This window comes from Aspergillus caelatus (genome assembly GCF_009193585.1).
Source record: "Aspergillus caelatus strain CBS 763.97 unplaced genomic scaffold BDV27scaffold_106, whole genome shotgun sequence".
Classification (NCBI taxonomy): domain Eukaryota; kingdom Fungi; phylum Ascomycota; class Eurotiomycetes; order Eurotiales; family Aspergillaceae; genus Aspergillus; species Aspergillus caelatus.
The window spans coordinates 23,910-39,406 of NW_022475369.1; the positions used below are offsets into that span (position 1 = coordinate 23,910).

General features: G+C 45.3%; 5 protein-coding genes across 5 annotated transcripts; all 5 read right to left on the reverse strand.

Moving 5' to 3' along the window:
- Window positions 1-995: 995 nt before the first annotated feature.
- On the reverse strand, window positions 996-2,324 carry BDV27DRAFT_145881 (pyridoxal phosphate-dependent aminotransferase; the record flags this gene model as incomplete). Its single annotated transcript, XM_032070474.1, has 1 exon — window positions 996-2,324. The coding sequence occupies one exon, from the start codon at window positions 2,322-2,324 to the stop codon at window positions 996-998; it is 1,329 nt and encodes a 442-aa protein (XP_031926808.1).
- Window positions 2,325-3,605: 1,281 nt separating this feature from the next.
- On the reverse strand, window positions 3,606-3,929 carry BDV27DRAFT_158507 (uncharacterized protein; the record flags this gene model as incomplete). Its single annotated transcript, XM_032072698.1, has 1 exon — window positions 3,606-3,929. One exon carries the CDS (start codon window positions 3,927-3,929, stop codon window positions 3,606-3,608), a length of 324 nt encoding a protein of 107 aa, XP_031926809.1.
- A 2,680-nt stretch (window positions 3,930-6,609) lies between these two features.
- BDV27DRAFT_145882 (uncharacterized protein) lies at window positions 6,610-7,221 on the reverse strand (the record flags this gene model as incomplete). Its single annotated transcript, XM_032070475.1, has 4 exons — window positions 6,610-6,785; window positions 6,838-6,902; window positions 6,960-7,137; window positions 7,167-7,221. The coding sequence occupies 4 exons, from the start codon at window positions 7,219-7,221 to the stop codon at window positions 6,610-6,612; spliced, it is 474 nt and encodes a 157-aa protein (XP_031926810.1).
- A 2,277-nt stretch (window positions 7,222-9,498) lies between these two features.
- On the reverse strand, window positions 9,499-11,473 carry BDV27DRAFT_165273 (major facilitator superfamily domain-containing protein; the record flags this gene model as incomplete). Its single annotated transcript, XM_032073885.1, has 8 exons — window positions 11,161-11,473; window positions 11,039-11,078; window positions 10,854-10,982; window positions 10,688-10,805; window positions 10,485-10,630; window positions 10,197-10,414; window positions 9,684-10,145; window positions 9,499-9,622 (listed from the first exon to the last, which is right to left on the reverse strand). The coding sequence occupies exons 1-8, from the start codon at window positions 11,364-11,366 to the stop codon at window positions 9,499-9,501; spliced, it is 1,443 nt and encodes a 480-aa protein (XP_031926811.1). The 5' UTR covers window positions 11,367-11,473.
- A 2,256-nt stretch (window positions 11,474-13,729) lies between these two features.
- BDV27DRAFT_158510 (uncharacterized protein) lies at window positions 13,730-14,157 on the reverse strand (the record flags this gene model as incomplete). The annotated part of the gene is made up of 2 exons (XM_032072699.1): window positions 13,730-13,780; window positions 13,834-14,157. The coding sequence occupies 2 exons, from the start codon at window positions 14,155-14,157 to the stop codon at window positions 13,730-13,732; spliced, it is 375 nt and encodes a 124-aa protein (XP_031926812.1).
- Between the last annotated feature and the right edge of the window lie 1,340 nt (window positions 14,158-15,497).

Below are 15,497 nucleotides of genomic sequence, written 5' to 3' on the forward strand. Positions count from 1 at the left end.
CAGTGGGGATTGAAGTGGATTTTGAACAACAACTATTGCGATGGATCGTCGACCATGTGTCCAAAATTTCTCCCACATCGATCATGAGCTCGAATTTGAACCGAGAAAACTTTCTTCGAGACATTTCCTATGTTTAATACCCCATTACATGAGGAAAGTCGAAACAGGATGGACGCCAGGGACCTCTGAATTCGATGTAGACCCGGTATGATGATTCAGCTGCTCCATGTAGTATGTCGATCAGAAGTGATTAATTCAATGTACTATTAAGCGGTCCTTCCAGCTGTGTCTCAGCCCAACATGATGAAGTGGCTGCTATTCTCGGTTGTTCCATATTGCACCAGCGGAGTGGAGTTTCCAATCAATTCATTCCACCTCATTGATTTGGAGGATCTGAACACCCTCTCTTTGGTCATGAACAATTACACCCCATAACTGAATTAAATGAATAAAATGTTCGCTTTTGAGATTCTCTGGTTTGCAGTTTTTACACCCATGGCCTTTCAAGTTTCACCGTTGAGAACCCTTAATTTCCCTTTCCCTCTGTTGTATGAGCTGCTGTATTCAAATTTCTAATAAAAAGTTGTCTATCTTCTCATTCCTCTCCTTCTCTATAGTACTTTCCGTGGAATGAAATAAATTATCCGCTTCGACTACCTAAAATGTTCGGATACAATAAGCGTCTCTATAGAGGTAATCTAGAGCGTACTCTCATGTTGACACTTTCCTTAAACTTGCCATTGAATATCATAATTTAAGATACCCTGTGTTGCTGGATGGAGATAAAAACAAGAGCTTTCTATATATAATTATCTCGGAGCCATACTACATAATATTTAGCCTTATATTAATTAATCTTTATCACGGGCTAGCCCTGGGTAATTTAGAATAGAAGCCTATTACTGGCAGTAAATACAAAAAGTTAAAAAAAAAAAAAGCCCCATTAGAACACTATATAAACAAGCAAGCCTCTATATAAATATATGCATTGTCAATCAAGAAAGAGCCACGACAATCCTCCTTAACGCCTCTTCCAAATACCACTCAGGATGAGTAAACACCAACCGGAACCATCCGGGCGTTTGAGCCCCAAACAACTCTCCCGGAGCAAGCATGACCTTCTGAGCCTCCAACTGCTCCGAAATCTCCCTATTCAAATCCAACAAACCCACGCTTTTCTCGCGGGGGTGAAGCTCACAGAATCTAGTCCCCAGATCAATCCAGAGAAACACCCCGGCATGAGGGCCTGGTCTATACGGAATGCGATTTTCCTTCAGGAACCGCGCCGCCGTGACAAACGCCACCCGCATGCGCTGTGAATTCAGCTGCAAGTAGTGGGTCGTGAACTCGTCATCTTCGAGGAGACTTGTCGCAGCCATATCGGACGGGCCAGCCACGAAGGAGTACCACGATAGACGGCCCAATGCGCTATGGAGTTGCCGGTTGGATTGTGAAACGATCGCTGCGACGCGGAGACCGTTCGCCCCGAAGTCTTTACTGAGCCCCCAGAGGACGTGAACGCGGTGCGGGTCGATGATTCCATCGGTGTTGATGGTGGTGACGGATTGGAAGGGGTTCGGGGGGACGTTATCGATGGGGTTTTCCCATTCGGAGAGAGAGTAGATCTCATCGCTGATCAGGTGCATTTGATGTTCTTGGCAGAGTTGCATTAGGGCTTTGATCATGTTGGGGGCATAACAGCGTCCGAGGGGGTTGTGCGGGTGGCAGAGGAGAATGGCGCGGACGCGTTTGCCGGTGGTTTGTTCCCATGTGGTTAATGCGAGACGGTATGCGGAGACGGCGGAGAGGCTGAATGGGTCTATCGATGGTTCGAAGGAGACGGGGACGACGGTGGCCCCGACCCGCAGGGAGACATGCGCGATTAAGTTGCCATAGTAGGGCTGGGCGAGGAGGATGCCGTCGCCGGGGTCGAGGAGTCCCCAGGCCAGTTGCTCGAGGGCGGTCGAGACGCCGTTGGTGAGGATTAAATGGCGTGGTTCGATTGCACGGATGGGGTTCCAGGAGCGATTGAGGAAGCGGGCCATGGCGGCTTTGAGCCGTTGGGATCCGGCGCCTCCGTTGGGATAGGTTAAGGATTGTGATGATAGTCGGACGGGGTAGTGTCGTTCGATGTGCTGGAGGAGGTGGTCGCGCATGAGCAGGTTCTCAGCGACATCTAGTTCGCACAGGCCTTGAGGGTTGGTGTCAGGGTGGTAGTCGTCGTCCTTGTCGGCATCGCGGACAACACTGCCTGGGCAGGTTGCCACTGATGTTTGAGCTCGATTGGATAGAGCTGATAGAGGTTGGGTCCCAGTCCAGTCCATGGTTGGTCCCATGGGTTTGGTTAAGGTCATCGTCCTCGTCTCCATGGTGTCTAATGATTTGTGGTGATGCTGCTGAGATTCATGATGACCAAACCGGCCATGGACGACCGGTCTTTATGGCTGTCCCACCAGTGGCCAAGCATGCCTCTAGACGATTCATGGATGGGAATGAATCCCTTGCGCCATTCTCAGCTCCCTCTGTGCACGCCTCGATCGACAGGTAACGTGGATTAGGATTGAAATTATTAACCATTCGGACGTATACTAGTGGTTCACTATGGGTTCGTCTATACATAGCCCTAGACCCGCTAACCATTGCCTATTATTCCTCCCATGTTCTGTCGATCTGTCTCAGCCTCTAAGATCTAATAGGATCCACCGTGCCGATCCGATCGTCCCTGGAGTTTTATTTCTTTGTCGATCATAACAAGACGTGTATTACTGTAAAACCCCGTTATAACTTATAAGCAACCAATTTAGCAAGCGACTCAAGTTGCTTATATCGAGGGATTCCCTATATCGGGGTTGCTTATAGAGGGGTTTTACCGTAGTGGCTATCGAGTGGGGACCCCACGAAAAAAACCCCTTTTTACGACCCCAAGAAGCATTGCACCAATTCAAGCGACTACTTCTAGTGATCCATCATTTATCTCGTAATCAATTCTATGAATAGCCCAATATCCACAGTTCTGCGTATTATCAATACATCAGTGTTTGAAAGTTAAATACAGACAAAATATATCGCTAAGCCAAGAAAAAAAATAAAAAAAATAAAGATGTTTGTTTGTTTGCAATATATATTTCAATGCCCTAGTAAATAGTTATTCAGATCGATAGTTAATTGATGCCTGTCTGATACTCGACTTCTTGTGCATGTATCCTCGCACAATAGCTTGTAATTCAAGTCAACCAGATTCAGCTACCGAAACGGAAGGGCAATCTCTCAATCTGGTCGCCGTTGCTTCTAGTGAGAGACTCTGGTACAGGAATGCTCTTTAATGTTTCCCAAAGGATCATTCATCCTGCATGGCACCTTTCAAACCATATTTCGGTGACACCTACGGCGAGGATTGCGACTCAAATTATGTACACATCAGCTCGGCCTCTTCTCGTTTCACCCAATTTTCCTCGAAATAGAATCATTGCATACGCCATATAAGCAATGTCTAGTGTTCTGTAGGACTAACAGTATAATCGACTAGGCTTGTGAGAACGACCTGTATATGTAACGCTCATACAAGCTCAATGATATCATGCAGCTCCGTAATCATTGAAGTCCCTCTACAACTGCTCAACCGGCGGAATAATCCCCCCCTGTTCCAAGATACGAAACGTCCATTCAAACGCCTCCCATGTATCCTCATAGCCCGTCCATCCCAACTTCCTCGCCTTGCTCATACTAGCCACACGTCCCCACTCCCTTCCCAGCACAAATGTCAAAAAGTCCCATGTCGCCTTATCCCACGCCGCCTGACCCAAGCTATACTTATCCCGCAACATAGCCCACGCCTCCTTCACCGCAGTCCTCTTCGCCCACTTCTGAGGATCAACAGGCAACTGCAGAGCCGGCACACGCGAAACCACAGGATCCCCCTTGATTCCCATAATTCAACTCCACCCACGTCGACTTCTCCACATGGGCATCCATCACCTCCGCCCCGAACATATTCTCCGGGATCCTAAAACCGAAATACTCCGCCATGCGTGGCCACAGGCTCTGGAATGACTTGGTATCCCCGTTCGTCACATTGAAGATATTATTCCCAGCGCCGGGCGCAGTAGCCACCTAGAGACAAACCGGGCGTGCAGACCCGTCGACCTCCATGAGTTGAAGAGAAAAAGGTCCAGTTGGTTGCCGGGGTAGATAAGCTGGGAGCCGGGAAGGGCCTTGCTGACCGTGCAGTACAATGCTAGGGCCGTGGCTTCGTTCATGAAGTTGTGTTTCGCGTAACCGATGACGTCGTTTGGGAGTGCGCAGATCCATTCCTAGTTCCGGCGGGCATAGGCAGTCTCCAGGATCTGTTGTTGCGTGTAGTAGAAGTTATGTATTTCTTAGCGGACGCGCTTTTATCCTCAAGGATGTTCGGTTCTCTGAGCATGATGACTTGATGCCTCTAGTACGTACGCCTAGGCGACTTAAGGGGAATTTCTTTTTTGTTTTTAGTCTCAGAAAATTCAAGAACTGGCGCAATGTCAAGTTCCGACGCAGACTGTGAAATGTCATAATCAGGTTCCGCTCTATAAATTGCTTATACTAGTAGTTCCGTGGGAGAATCTTTCGGGAAGATGACCTTTCAACCGGTGGTTGGTGCAATTAGCCTTCCTTTGTCTATAAGATGCTCGAAACTGTCCGGGAGTCTTGATTCTTCAACATATGAAGAGATTTTGTCATGGAACTAATGGTATATGTAAGCTCAAATACGGAGATCCTGTAATGAATGACTTGCTGACCTCTTTATCAGCGCATCCCAACTCAGTGTCATCCACAGTGACTCATTTAAGCTGGCCCAAAAGCGCCTTGTCAATAGATAGTGGTCAATATCTGCACCAGTTACTTGAAGGATATGAAGGGCACATCTTGTTTAGGATATCAATTATTTGCTTCATCAATTTTTTATATTCTTCAGAAGACGCCTCAATTTTGGTATTATGAGAATCGGTAATGTAATTGTGGGCCGGCCCTGCATTAATAGGGAACCCTTGACGTAGGGCCATGAATCGTTTAGCTGCTATCTGGAGGTCGTGAGAATAGCCTTCGCTCTTTGTAGTAAAGGCGCCTTACCTTGACTGCGTCAGGGATATTCCTCAAAAGAGCTTTTAGTACTTTGGTCTTGCTGCCCCCCCCCCCCCCACCTTCTCTCCAAGAAGACCAGGCTATTCGTTGGTGGACTCGTCTTCCACAATGACATTTAGATACTTGTGAAGAACGGACGATAACACATTTTTGACATGCGTAAATCAACGAACAAAGCAGTTCGTGTAGGCGTAAGGATTGCCATTGATTTCATTCCCCCAAGTACGAACTTCAACAAGCCTCTTTGAGCCTTCGAATACACCGGGAGGGCTACGTTGGGTTGGGGGAGACATTATTGAAATATCGACGGAAAAATATGTTAAGTTTTTCCAGTAGGGAATTGTGATAAAATAGAATCCAAGTCTTCACACAACGGGTTACCAGTAAATTTAAATAGTTCTACTTTACTGGGCTCTAAGGCCTGGTAGGCAATAGTTTCAAGGTCCCACAACCGTCCGAAGAGCCACTGCGTGGGAAGCATTAAGTGGCTGGCTGCCGACTAGTGACGAAGATCTTTCTCACAGCCTATAAGAAGAGGTGGACTATTAGCCTGGATGGTTGACCTTCCCACCGACCACTGCACCTTGGCCTACAGCCCGTCACACGGCCTTGAGCGTGCTATCTGTAAATGTACCGCATACTATAATTCAGCGATTGAGACAATACACCGCTGTGTAGTGTCCGAATAAAAAGTATAAGTCCGTATCTAAAGTACTGGTAAAACTCCATACATATGCGGTAGGCAGTCTCTTTAGTAATCAAATAACCTGCCTCTTAGTGTCGCGTGGAGTAAGGATGGGATCTACACCGTTTATATGATAAATTACTTACCGGCCGAGTCCCGGGCGTACCCCAGCGTAGTTAGTTCAACTAATTTTGGAATAAGCCTCGGTATTAGGCCATGTATTAATACTATATTAGCATTTATATTGCGTATAATATTAGATAGTGGCAATGATATCTGCTTTGGTAGAGTATAAGTGTTAATGGCGAGCTGAAAGGTGGTGGGCCGTGGAGCTCGGTAAACACGTACATCCAGTTGCAGCACGGTATAGAGGCCGGGGTACGCAACATGTTAATGCGGGGGCGAGTGGGATGGGACCTAGTACTTCCTGCTTCGATAATTGGCTATAGCCCTAAAGGATCGCAGTACTAGTTGACGCACCCTTGAGAAGAACATCTCTTGTTAGGCAAGCTGGAGGAAATGTACTTTTAGTATTAGCCTAGTAGTAACAAGCATAGAAGTGACGTGCAGGAGTGATATTAGCTTGCTATCTGGCGCCTATCTTCGCGCAGTGCTAAACGCGTATACCACCAGATAACCACAAGTGAGAAACCCAGATATACATAGAAATTATCATCTTGTCCATAGCCCTTCGATGTCAAAGAATTGAAAAGAGTAGCGTTCTCTTCCCCCGCAGTACTAAATAAAAAGACAGTGATTGACAGCAAAAGTATTAGTTTCGGTGAGAGAGCTCAGCAATATTCGACTCACAGCGTACTGATAGTCGCTTGAGAGACGAAGTGAGGGCTCACATAGCCTTTTGCATTTTCTTTGTCATTGGGTCTAGTGAAGAAGAAGGCTCGTCGCATGACCATAAAACATCCTGCCATGATGCCTAGGCCAGTTTCCACGTCGAAACAGACCGCCACCATGGTTGTTTCGTCTGATCGAATTTGTTAGAGCTGATAGCGAGGGATAGAGTGGTATGTCCTTACACAGAAAACTTTCCTCCGTCATTAGATGTAAAAAGGGTATTCGAGCGATGACGGCTGCACATGCACTGTAGAGATTAGTTAGCACCTGGAAGAGGTTGAGTTTGGAGTTCTTGGAGACGAACAGGCAGCCAAGTCCAAGAAGACTAGCAATACCGAACTTGGTGCGGCGGTCCAGCTTAGTTTTGCGAATAAAGATTGCAGGTAAAATGCCAATAGCAAGGTCAAAAATGACATCGATAACACTATAGAAGTACATGATCTTGACCTCAGTATCCCTGCAACATATACCTTGAACGCCCACTTTCTCCCAATAGTACGAAATGGTGAACATTGAAAGATAGCAAAGAAGAACAAAAGAGTACCGGTAATGGTGGATAAGACCATAATGCAGTAGAGAGAGTAAACATGGATCCTGCTGGACGTAAACCGAAGGAGTGTAAGGCCAATCGATAACCTCATGATTGTAGCGGTAGACGTGTAGGATAACTGGCCCAGGAACCAGCACTATATGTATAGACTATCAATTCCTTGTATAGACTGGGAAAAATTAGTCATACTTACCAGCATCGCGTGTCGGAAGTCATCAGGTCGATTATGAAAATAATCCATCTTTTGACCTATGCCATATATTCCCCCGATAATTCCACATAGGGCAAACCACAAATTGAGTATCTGATTCCTTATGGTCAGCTATTAATATATGCATACGATCTTATTAAAAGCTCACCATGGCGATGACCATCGATTTGTCGTCCCATCCGAATTGCTTCACAATCCGGATACGCACGAAACATCGGAATCCGACCGTCACTAGTGATAGACTCCCTAGTACGGCCGGAACGACAACAGCTGCAATACTTCTACCACTGAGCATGGTGGGCACAGCGTGATGTGTGTGGACGCCTGGGTTGCTCGGAAATATTTGGAGAAGAGGCTGATCAGGAGAAGGCCAGAGTAATTATGGAGCTATGGTACCCCAGATGATCTCTAACCCCGTCAAGATTTTGTTCGTTTTGAGGCCATCGGAAATCTTCTCCGAGTGGACGACCATACATTGGTCACGCCAGTGATCGGAAGTTGTGAGATGAATCGCCACCATGACCGGTCAGAGTGGATCATCTAACTATTGCCCAACTATTGAGAAAGGATGGGAATAAGCGAACCATGTGTGATGCGCCACGGTGAGATATACGATAGAATTGTACTTTGTACCACTATCTGATATGGTGATACCATGGAGCTTGTCGGCATTTCTACTATAGATGTAGACTCCATATGGATAGCTGCCTGAATGCGCATACCTGAATACAGCACACAGCATTTTATGCGGGTCTGGTAAATCCTTGCGTAATATTTGACCATTTATATCCACGCCATCCTTTGGAAGGCCGTTCTAGGCTGCCTTACAATTTTTCGCAAGCTTGGTGGTTCTGTTCTGTCTCCATTCTTGTGGCTTGTCAAGAGAACGTCTAGTTGACAGATATAGGAGATCGACTACTAGGCGCAAAACCCCAGAAGTCTCCACAATTAGGACAGATATCCATTGATATCGCTCTAATTCAGCAACAAGGGGCTTGACAATATATGAGCTTATTTCTCATCGACAATAAATACAACTTAGATACATGGTTTCCGCGACCTACTACTTAGCTCGGCTACAAAGTAAAGAAAGGTAGTTATTTACACACCCAATAACGATCCTGTGTTTCATTTATGTGGTAGCGAATTGGATCTATAAGAGAAATAAGCCGCTAACCGCAACTCTTTTACTGGTAGATTGGCTCAATTGGCATGTTGTCGCGTGGATAAGAATGAATCGACCAGGGGAAAATCCCACCGAGTTACCTTCTATGGGGAACAGCTTTATAGCCTTCCGTGTGAGATTCTAGAAGAGGCATCTGGTTCAAGATACCTTGAGAGTAAAGCTTTGGGGAACAATTTAGGGGAACAAGAGTCGAGAACGCGCTAATCAAATGCAGGTGCATCTGAGCCAAGACGCTGAGGGTTATGGTTCGATTACGGTAATTCGAGTGCGCCGGCAATATAACAGCTTCATGCAGCGTGTGCGTTGGTAGTAGACAGGCATACACATCATTAATTCCAGGCATGACAAATTTTCCCCAGAGGTTGTAACTTATAAATCCCTTTCCTGGGCCATGGCACTGCCGTAAGTTTTAATTTGCTGTGCTTAAAATGAGTGCTTGAATCAATCAGTGTTGTGCATTGACTGTGTACATGCGTCTGCTAGGATCAAGAGTCCATTTGATTTTAACTGAGTAATAACGACTGTGAGATGTAGTGGTTGATTAAGTTCATCCTGTGGATTGATCATAAACCTAAATAATGAAATTATAGATGCAAGGGGAGCTAGATAATGGCTCCTTGGCGGGTAATCGATCATCTGGGATATACCCTCTATCTGAATAAAGATCGTACGAACGTGACGCACGATATTGGATACGTCTGAGGAGCCAGCACGTTTGCGGAGGGATAAAGTTAATAGCCACAATCCCGAAGTTATAGCCTTAGATATAATGTCAGCCACCTTGTCACTACCATGACATATAGGGTGGTGGCCTAGATGTCTAGATCCCAATTGTCATAACAAAGGTGATCAGCAAATTGCCTCATAATACCGCATGAATTTGAGCAAAGCCCTTGCTACAATGTGAATCTGAACTCGGCCGATCCTTCGAGCAGCGTCAGGCCGCGATGAGCTTTCCGATTGGCAAAAATGAAGGACACGCTCAAGGCAAGTACCAATACAATAATTAAGGCTGATGCACTGTTGCGACATGACTCTGGTTACGGATGTTGTCTGACAGGAATGGGACGGGGAAACTTACACAAGATTGGCATAGATCCCAGGATAATATTCAGGGGCATCTTGGGAGCGAAAGACCAAGGACCCGGCAATTCCGCCAATCCCACCCATCCCAATCATCATTGCACTTGAAAAGGCTCGTTTCCACTGACCGCGGATATTGCCCGCCTGGTATGCCAGAGCAGTGGGTGCGCTGGCGTTTACTCCTCCTGTCACCAGAAACACTCCAAAGTATCGAACACCATTGCCTTTCGCTAAACCCATCAATGAAATCCCCACCAGTTGCATTAAAGCGTTGATGATAAGAATTGGCCCACGTAACCGGTACTTGTCACCAATCCAGCCTTCAACGATCATGAGAATGCAAGCCCATACGTATGGTGGTGCACTCAGATACTGCGATTCCCCAACGCCAAACCCCATGCCATTGCGTAGGATCAATGGAAGAAAGTACCCGATGGAATAGGTCACTGTCATCAGGCAACTAATCCTATTGTCAGGGTATCCATTTCCATGTTTGGGGCGATTCAAATACCAAAATATAAGACCGTAGCCCCAGAGCCGAATGTCTGCCACATGTCGAAGAAAGTTCTTGATCGAGAAGTCTTCGGGCTCAGCATCCCCTCGATCTCTATTCACCCTGCGGATGACAAAGGCGCACTCCCTTTCATTTAGAAATTTCCATGAACGATGTGCTTTGTCTGGGAAGTCTACAAGCATTAAAAATGCCAAAAGGCCTATAGCCAACGTGATCTTTGCAAGTGGGAATATTCCTAGGTCAGCCTCCATATACTGCAATTAGTGTGGGGTCATGTCAACGGACCACGCCTTCAATAATAAAGATCCATCTCCAACCTTCGAGATTCTCGATGCCATCCATGTGAGTAAGCCCATATGCAAGGATGTTGGCAATTGCTTGTGAGAAGAGGCCAATCGAGTAGAACATCGAAAATCTCTTGTGCATGTCGTCTAGGTCATGTAAGTGTTATTATACCCAGGGAATGATCGTCAATAATGCCAACTTACATCTAGAATACCAGCATGACAATAGATATACCACGCCTGGGAAATAGCCACTTTCAAAGGCTCCCATGAATGTCCGCGCGATGAGGACGTGCTTCCATGTTTTTGTAAATCCTATGCCCTGGAGATATGGTTAGCTGATACCTATGATAGAGTTTTGATAACGTACAATTGTAATGCCTCCCCAACACATAATCATTGTGGTCAGGAAGTTTCGTGGGCCAAACTTTCGGATTGTAGCAGTCGCGAATGGCTGGCAGAGCACATATGGTATGAAAAATATGAGCATTACCAAAGACTTTTGCAAGACCGGTTAGACAAGACAATCATGCTCTACCGGGGTCGTAAACTTACATAGCGATATCCTTCAGTCATTTTCAAATCCTCGTTCATCCTAAAATTATTAGTGACTTCCATGCGGAAATGAAACACCGATAAGCAGAATAAAATGAGCGGTTAATGCGCAACTATCTTACCCTGCTATCGAGGCAGTCGAAACATTAGATCTATCCATCAAGCTGATGCAGTACCCGAGTCCGGCGATAACAACAAGCCTTCGATCGACGCGATGGACTATCTTTCTTTGCTCCTCGTAGGTATATTCTTCATCATCATCAATGTTTGTCGGCTCATGCTCAAGCTTGTTCGCGGGAAAGTCTATTTCGTTGGAATATGGAGCCATGATAGTTAAGGATAATAAGGTCAATGTTAACAAGAGATCTCTAGGAATCTATCAAGCTTTATAGTTTCTATCCGTGGATTCAACACGGAGTCAACCCCGCAGACTGCCTCCTCATCTATCTGTGTGGGCGTAAAAGAGTTCAAGTCCTATCAGTACTTGCGTACAGAACTCTTGGAAAGATTAAAGTTGGTCGGTTCGCGCGCGCTACTTCTAGAAGCCGAACCTACAAGGTAATGCTCCTCCCCACCCTTTGCATTTGAAGGTGTCCCTGGCTTTACAAGCATAGGTCTTGAAATATTTTGGTAGATTTGATGCTCACCATATGCCACATGTTTTATTCGCTGTGGGATAGAAGCAGTCTTTCTAGGGGGGGATTTGGAAGCTACATGTATGTAGAGCTATTGGAATGCGCATGCTTCTCATCAGCTTCACTGTTTATCTCGGTACTAGATTTAGTCGCCGTGCTAACAAACCTACAATAGTATAACATGATTAGCAAATGGGAACGTACCAAATGCCGAGAGATCGTTCGCTTAGTTGTTTACTTAGGTATACCAGCAGCTGGAAGGTACTATTCCTCTACTATGGCTCGCAAATCGTATACTTAGTATGTTCACCTTTTTGGGATTAGAAGGAGTGACTACTGTAGGTCACTGTAGTTGAGGTAGGCAGTCTTACCCTATATGAGGAAATTCCTGCTATTACCCCAGACCGTTGATTTCAGATTTGCGGAGTGCGGAATGCGGAATGATTGACCAGGATAGGGCATGCGATTGGTCCTCCAGATCCTCTATATAGAATCGTGGGTCTGCATGTCTTCAATGTTGGAGTGAGGCTAGGGCGCTTAGGTATGTCTATAAGCATTTTCTATTGGTATAGTTGATTTCAACAAGTATCTTCCTGATGTTTCTCCCAGCCAGCCCGTCACACATATAAATGAGAACCACTCTTGCTTGATATCTAGTGCTGTATATTGAAGGAACAATGCCTGTGCAAAGTCCCAGCCATACGTTTTCATGACGAGTTAGGTAGGCCTTGGACGAAGGGGTATTTGGCTTTCGATAGTTATATATTGAGCACAGACGCTTGGTATATTCCGCACCACGGAATAACAGTTCCGCTCTTTTTCCTTTTCTTTCTCTTTTCCTTTCCCCTGCTTTGGCGCATTGACCCCTGTTCCCACGCCTGCTTCTTTCTCCCCATTTTCAACTGTTATCGCCCTCTTATCACGGGTTCTCTAATAACTCCGGTGGCCCCTGCCGCAAAGGTGCGGAATTTGCCGCTATCTTAGAATGGGGGGGAATGGGGTACTGCACCTACAAGAACCATGCCATGTCAAGTTGTACTATGGCGCTAGCAATCGAACCTTTTCAACACTGGAATTTAAGAAAGTCTTCAAAAAACGGTCTGTTGACCTCCTCGACAAAAGGTTAATGGATGATAATTTTCTTTAATTCTCTAATTATCATAGTAGATACCAGTAATGTCATTTGATGGAGTCCGGGGTAAGATGTCGGTAGAATAAAAAGAGGGCATAGCCATACAGCCTGCTGATAATTTCATGGACCTCCGCCGGCCATAATGTTCTGAATTTTGAAAACAGCAGTTACTCGATCATTATACTCTGTCTTTTCTTCTTCTTCTTCTTCCCCCCCAAGGTGGTTATGACCTTTCCCACAGCTGCCTTTCATCAGACAGGGGCTTTAGGGCTAAGACGTCTGGATGAGAAGCACATACATCCCTGAATTCGGACGCCTACGACACCTGTGACATCTACACGTCCATTTATAATGAGTGACCTCGCCGGTATCAACATAGCGGTAGAAAATGTAGACAGCATAGCCTTACATTCCTAACCCTCATAGCTAAAACCGATTCCAGCAACAGTAAATTCCTACCACACTGGGAGAGATATTTTCAAGCCACCCAGTCACGAATTCGGTAATGTGGCCCAGATATCCCCCGGTTTCACTGATGCCTTGGAGTTCCTCGTTGTCATAAAACTATATGTCCTAATATCAGAGTAATAGTCAGAGGGGTCACTGTTGAAATATATTCGAACTAAAATAATTAAATAAAAATAAGAATAAGAATACAATACTATCTATTGGAATGTCTTACACCTGTATGGCTGATCGTGAGTGTTAGTAAAAGTTATCCAACAAACCCCCTTGACAATTTGTTTTTTAAGTGGCAATTGCCAGTGTAGTCGAGTAGTTAAAATTAGACTTGAAGTATAACATGTAGTATATCTTTTACATTCTTGTATATGGTTGAGTCCTGTTGCTGACGTTTCAATTTCTCCCTCTTTTCTTTTTTGGCTGTCCAGCAATAACCAATTTAGTGTAAATGTATCTGGATCTTCACACGAATGCCTCAATATGGGCGGTAACGCGGCTTTTAGTTGATCCTTTCTATTGTATACGTGTATTTTTGGTAAAAATCTCTGGTAAATATTCACACACACCCTCATGCACTTGATACCTCCTGGGTGTTCGGGGCTCTCATGAACACGGTAGGTGTTGGGCCCAATAGTGAGGTTCCCAGCGCCATTGAAGTCGAGGTCTGCAGTGACAGAGAAATCTGCAAATGGACCAGATGAAAGGGACTTGGAGCAGGCATACCCAAAAAGCGCAGATGTGGTCTGATCCTTGATTGTAATCCCTGTCAGGGAGGTTTGCTTCTGATGCTGCACTGTGATGCACGCCTGCTTAATGTCCTTGTGGACATCAAAAGAAGGCGCAGCTAAGGTGACTGCAAGAAAAGCTGAGATGGCTGCGAAAGACTTCATAGTGTATCTAATGGATTGAAAGACTATGAGGAAATAGCTTATGAGTTTGGGGCGTTTCTTATCACTATATATATACCTGCGGTGGCTCCAAGATCTGCCAATACCTTCTCTCCCCCTTTCTCTCTCTCGTGCCTTTCAAGCTGATATTGGTAGAAATTGAAACGAATGGCAGGCTGATCCACCGTCTCTATTCTCAAAATTACATGCTTGTTCCTACCCAGAGCTTGCCATAGAATAATTTTGCCTACCGCCGTTAATACTATATGACCAACTGGCTGAAATCAAAGCAAATCTGTATCCTTGGCTTGTAAGGCCAAGTGTATTGAACCTGAGAATCCCAATCAAATCTCCACTTGACATGGTTAACACAGCGCAGCCTTTCTGCCAAGAGGTTCACATTGGGACTACTTAAGCTGCTCAATTTGGTATGACTCTGTGGGAAACCCCTCAGAAGATAAAACAATATGGAACACTACGAGAAAGACTGGATAAACATCAGTGACTTAACATACTTACGCCTTGTCATGAATTTCAACTTTTATTATTATATCTATATAGAACGTATAAGATTAGAGCTATGGCACTACACCTTACGAGCCACCTCAGGAACCTCCACCAGTGTCTACTTAATTCTCAATTGATCAGACAGGTGAAAGAAAGTATGCCAGGACTTTGTATACCGCGTTTTATTAGCTGGCGGGGATAACAAGTTAGAAAGCTAGCCGGTAGCCCGGACTCAGGGGTACAGGTTTTAATTATACATAGACTATACTGTCGTGAACCAGGCTAGTTTACGGCATATATAAAATTAATCACCAGACATATGCTGCTGAGAGGCTCGTTTAGCTTAGCTATACATTCTGCTAGACACCAACTAGTATTTAGAATACCTAAAACTACCAGGTCATCTTTGGAGGCCAAGTCCAGCCCATGCTAAGACATGACTAGGCACTTAGCAGGTTGGATGATCAGCAGAGGCGTTAGATAAAATGTCTTATAAGTTATAGGAGCGCTATTACATAATATAAACAGAATATCTACAGATGCCAAGGCATCTTCTTTGGAGGCAAGGTGCAGCCCTAAGACGTAACTAGGCACATCGCAGACTTGGATGGTCAACCGAGGCTGATGGCAGGCTTTAATTTCAAGCCTATAGAGAGATTATTGAGGTGAGAAACATACACTATGGACCACCTCAGGGGCCTTCACCCGAGTCACCTGTCTATAGATATACATACTACGAATTAGTCCAGTTTAAATGGCTCCGAATGACTCTGCATTCTAGGCCATAATATACAACCTCTACTGGTCATCCAACCTGCCCAGTGCCCAGTTCTATC